The sequence below is a fragment of the Gossypium hirsutum genome, chromosome D11 (assembly GCF_007990345.1).
Source record: "Gossypium hirsutum isolate 1008001.06 chromosome D11, Gossypium_hirsutum_v2.1, whole genome shotgun sequence".
NCBI classification, from domain to species: Eukaryota; Viridiplantae; Streptophyta; class Magnoliopsida; order Malvales; family Malvaceae; genus Gossypium; species Gossypium hirsutum.
Genome location: NC_053447.1, coordinates 28715583 through 28720953, shown reverse-complemented (window position 1 = coordinate 28720953; position 5371 = coordinate 28715583). Strand labels below are relative to the sequence as shown.

Sequence of the window (5371 nt, the reverse complement as noted above, 5' to 3'; positions counted from 1 at the left end):
TAAATTCATATATAAATAATTTTTATTAATGAATAATTAAAATTTATAAAATATTTACTAATTATATGTAAATCTATTTTTTATTGCTCATATAGTTACTTATTGATGATTAATTAAATTATTAAAAAGATAAAAATATATAATAACAATAAAAAATGAAAAACTTTTGCTTAATATTTAACTTTTTAATGGAAAAAGGTTGAAGAGACCCACCCATACCTTTTAAAATATATGTAAATGGAAAAACAAAGCCTCTTCCAGTAAATTAGCTATTTGTCCTAAGCTTGAGGTGAACCTGTGGAGTTAAACATATTAGTAGGTCAAAGTTACGCATTGAGCCTAAAAAACCTGCACACTCAAATAAATAGCCTGTAAATTAGCTATTTGTCCTAAGGTTTGGACAAATTTTAGGACTCCCTATGTACTAAGATTCCTAGTTTTGGACCATATTCATATACATCATGCCAATAAATTTAACTAACCAAAGTTTTTTTTTGTTTTTCTCTTTTCTAAATTTAGGAAACCCTTTAAGCAAAGTTAATATCAAATATCTTTAATTAATCAAATTTACAAGTTATCATAATTTTTTTATGATTAGACAGTTAAATTTATCAATATGATTATAATTATTATGTATGTAAATTTTTAAATAAATCTAATATTTCTATTGTATTGATTTAGAATACTATATCACTATTAATTTATATATATGTAATGGTTAAAAATGATAAAATACACATTTAGAAATGTTTAATTTACTCAAACTTGAGCATATAAGATCTAGATGAATGAAATATAAGGATCGTAATGTTAAAGTATTAATCATACAAAAAGATATGGCAACGTGTAAAATTATTTCAATTACAAACAATAAGACAAGTTTAACTTACTCAAAACTGAACATACATAATTTACATGAATGAAATATTAAATATGATAATTGAATCTTTAAAATATCATTATTAATATATATTTTTTTGGTGAATTACAATGACATGGCAAAACCTAAACAACAAATGCGACTAGCGTGACTCAAACACAGATCACATCTGAGGCGGTGAACACTCTTAACCATCAAGCCATCACATAAAGTTCCATTATTAATATATATTATTAATATATTTAACTATTGAAATTATTTAATAAAAAATAAACAATTAAACATATTTCAATTATTTAAATTATATAAATCTTCCCATATTAAATATCTTTCACATACATATTTTGGGTTAAGTGTGTGGACTAGTATTTGGGCTTTCACTTTTCCGACCTAACACCCCTAATAAAAACTGTCCTCTCTCTTCCACATTTACGCTCCCTTTTTCATCATCAAGTACTTGCTGATATCATATAGGCACCGAAGACCAGCCTTTTTTCCTTTGCTTTTCCTATGGCCTAAAACTTCTCTGCTTTATTTAACTTTAACGTGTATATATAACCTCAAAGTCTGTTCCATTCAACAGTAGTACGCTCATTGTTTCCGAGTGTAACTACGTTGTGCTGTAAAGATATGGGAAACTGCCAAGCAGCTGAAGCAGCAACCGTGGTTATTCACCACCCAGGGAACAAGATCGAGAGGATTTACCACCCTGTTAGTCTCAATGAAATCATGACCTCAAATCCAGGGCATTACATTGCACTTGTGCTAACCTCGCCCACGTTGAAAAACCAACATGGGATGCCTTTGAAGCAACTCAAGCTTTTAAAACCAGATGACACACTATTAATCGGCCATGTCTATCGACTCATTAGCTTTGAAGGTAATTTATTCACTTAAATCTTTTTACGTCTATAGTTTTTGCCTTTCGTTTAATTTGTTTTCTTTTAGTAGATGTTAAGAAAGAGTTTGCGGCAAAGAAGTGCGCGAAGCTTGGGAAACTGTTGAAAGAAAGAGGAGGGATTGGGGTTGGGATGGAGTTGAAGAGGAAGGATTTGCCAAATGCTTCCGATCTGAAACCCAAACTGAATCCCAAATCTGGGAACTGCAGTTCGGTTATTAAGGTAATAATAAATAATAAAAAAACAAAGCTCAAAGCGACTTTGAAGTTGAACACTACTGTTTCAAGTTTCGTCTAAGTTAACAAACTGTCAGAATAGGTGACATAAGCTTCTGAAATGAGTTTTAATTTGGGGTCTCGAATTTCAAGAAATGTAATTAATCTTTACTACCAATTCATTACTGCCTAAGAAATGAGTTTTATGGGGTTTGAAATGAGTTTTATGGGGTTTTTGTAAGTTTAAAAAAAAATGTTATCGTCTCAAAAACTGAGAACTAGGAAGAATCTGAAGTCTGAACTTTGTTTAACAACAGATCTCGAGGTATCTATTTGAAAAATTATTTTCCAACACTTAACGTACTTCAATAATGTTGAAAAATCTTCTTTAATAATATGTTACTCTGTTAAGTTGAACTCACAACAACTGGTCATTATTGATATATCTACTTTAATGAAATATTATTTTTATGATCATTAATCAACCATATTTCACCATGCATGTTTCTGAGAATTTAGTCTAATGACTTGTCTTCCTCATTTAGTAAGGTAAGTGAACAGAAAAGGATCTAAATTTCGTGGAAAGCTTGGGTTTAGTGCAAATCAATAATTGAACCCCCAAAGAAGCTTATGGATTTGTCATTTTCTCATGGGGTTCCTTTGTCCAATTTGTCCTTTTAGATAAAATTTCCCATTCTTTTTCTACCATGTGTGCAGGTGAAGCAGGAAGTTAACAGACAGGGAAGCAGTGGTGGCAGCAGAAGTAGGTATATGGGAAGGCATTATGGTGGAGGTGGTGCTGGGGGTGGGGGGCAATGGAGGCCAGCTTTGCAGAGCATTGCAGAGATTGGGACTTGAACTCAAATAGCTTTCATATCTCTATTCCAGGACCATTGCAGGCTTTCCCCTTTGTCATTTCTCTCCTCAGTCCCAACTCCCCTACAACCAATAAAAAGCAAGCAAACAACTATATAAAGCCATAGACATAACAATCCATCCTTTCACTCTTCCCAATGCCTTCCTAGTATTTATGTTTTGATGTAAAACCATATTAATCACTTAGAACATCAATGAATGTAATGAACCACTTTCTATCTCAACATCGAAACTCAATATTTCCAACTTTTTTTTTTTGGATCATTTTAGTTATGTTAGTAGAATTTAGAAAATTGGGAAAACAATTATCTAGGTCGGACTTCGGATCTGAAAGAACTTGAACAACCCGAATCATTTTTCACATTACCTTCAACCCATTTCATACATATTTCTTTGCTCTCAATTTAAGTCTAAGAGTTATCCATGAGGGCTCGCTCAACGGAAGTGAGTTGAGTTTTGGGCGAACTTTATCACTCCTAGTCCCCGGGGACTAGGGACTTTTTCCAGATAAAAGAAAACTCAGGTGTAAGAGTTTAATATTACTACGTAATTAGACAGTATACAAAAAGAAGGAAAGACACATCGGGATTTAGTGGAAGGCCCCCAAAAAGGAAGTGAAGACAAAATGCAAATGTGATGGTCCCGAGCTTTATTTCAATGAGGGACTGCAGAAACACCTAACAAATGGTAGTGGGATGGGAACATCCTTCTCCACTTAGAAAGCTTTTATCTGTTTCAAGTTTAGAAATATGGTACAATGTGGTTTTGTTTTGTTATCATGGCTTGAAACTTTGAATCGTTGATCAAAAATCACATTTACTTTTCCCCCTTGTTTTGGGTACATTCTCTCCTTTAATGGATTTATCTTTTGGGACATGTTTTCTGTACACCAAAGTTCATAGGGAGCTGCATTTTGGACAACTTTTAGTTTTTATTGCTGTGTGGTTAATAAGCTCTTGCAATTTTTCCAGTTGCAAATCCTATTTGTATTATAATTGTTAAGAGTAACTGCAATATATATTGGTACAACGATGATTGTAAACATATAGATCACAATTTGAAATTGGATACATGAGATTTAATTAAAATCATCGTAAAGGTTAATTAAACCATTGATTTTCATATACATTCCAAAAGGTTCTGCTTTTTTTCCTGAGTCCAGCATACGATAAAAGGAATTAATGCACATTTGGTGTTAAAATTAAATAGAATGTGGAATATGATATTTGTCTTTTAAAAAATATATGACCTAAATAGACCTAGCTGATTTGACAATAGCCTATTAAGTAAGGACACGTGTACAATTTTTATATTTGTTTGACTACTATTGTACACGTGCCATCATATCTGTATCCTATTCCACTAATGGTAAAATGCTTTCCAGAGTAAAAATTTAATTTTATTTTCAAAATTTGAGTTTTTCCATTTTTTTAAATTTAAAATCTAAATTCAATTGTTATCACTATTAAAATTTTTATGTTCAATTTATTGATAGAACATTTTAAAATTTAAAAGAAAATCACTATCAAGCAATAAAAAATTAAGTTGAAAATGCTAATGTGAATTTTCAAAATCTTTATGATGAAATAAATATTATTTTTGGGATAGTGTTCTTAAGAAAATTGGGCTTAGCATTAGAATTGAAATAGTTAACAATATTAACTATTTATACTAACTAATGATATTATAAAAGTAGAGGGACTAAATTATGTCAATAATTAAAGTATATGTTTTTAATCTATAGAGGCCAAAATTGAAATTTAACTATTACTTTATAATGTTAAAAAAAGGAAACGCAAACCCAAAAGATGTATTAGTCTTTAAGACCTTTAAAGCATTCAAATTATATATAATTATATGAACTTTTAATCGAAAAGTTAATAATATTAACTATTTGTGTAACGCCCCAAAACCCGGCCTAGGAGTTTAGATCGAATTTCGGAGGTCACATTGATCACCGAAGTGATCTGAAAAATTTTACAAAATGAGTTGTTAAAATCTTATTCGAACACAATTATTAAAATCGAACTAAACCATTTAACCCTTTTAGGATTCAAAATAGAGATTTCAAGTCACGTTGAAAGCGTTCGGAAATAAAGTTTCAAAGTTTATAGAATTCAAAACAAAACTATTTACGAAAATCCCAAATTAGATTGTACCACAATTTTTATAGATGTTTACAGTTCAAAACAGTTCACAAATTTATAAATCTAAAGAGTCATTTTATTAGTTCGGCTAAAACATATCACCTCGAGACCTTCGGCATGCCAAGTCCAGCTACAGAAAACAAGGGTACTTGCAAAGGGATAAACTAAGGGGGTGAGCTATACGAGCTCAATGTGAGTTCGAAGACAATAGATAAATTAACACCAAAATATCACAATAAAAAAAATAAAACTCAATGGCAATCCGATATACGAATAGTCTTCACAAACAAATCAAACGTATCAGTACTGAAACACCTCGATCTATAAACAGTTAGTCTCGCAATCAAACAGACA

General features: G+C 31.0%; 1 protein-coding gene across 2 annotated transcripts; it reads left to right on the top strand.

Moving 5' to 3' along the window:
* Positions 1-1316: 1316 nt before the first annotated feature.
* Positions 1317-3094, top strand: LOC107913299 (uncharacterized). Of its 2 annotated transcripts, none has more exons than XM_016841842.2 (3): positions 1317-1760; positions 1832-2001; positions 2712-3094. In XM_016841842.2, exons 1-3 carry the CDS (start codon positions 1511-1513, stop codon positions 2850-2852), a joined length of 561 nt encoding a protein of 186 aa, XP_016697331.1. In that variant the 5' UTR covers positions 1317-1510; the 3' UTR covers positions 2853-3094. The 2 variants fall into 2 exon arrangements, with proteins under 2 accessions (XP_016697331.1, XP_040959943.1); XM_041104009.1 differs by having other exon boundaries at positions 1320-1760; positions 1829-2001.
* The last annotated feature ends 2277 nt before the right edge of the window (positions 3095-5371 follow it).

Coding starts and splice junctions, on each gene's coding strand:
- LOC107913299 (XM_041104009.1), top strand. CDS start 1,511: ATGGGAAACTGCCAAGCAGCTGAAGCAGCAACCGTGGTTATTCACCAC. Junction 1,761..1,828: donor TCGACTCATTAGCTTTGAAG/GTAATTTATTCA, acceptor GTTTTCTTTTAG/TAGATGTTAAGAAAGAGTTT. Junction 2,002..2,711: donor ACTGCAGTTCGGTTATTAAG/GTAATAATAAAT, acceptor CCATGTGTGCAG/GTGAAGCAGGAAGTTAACAG.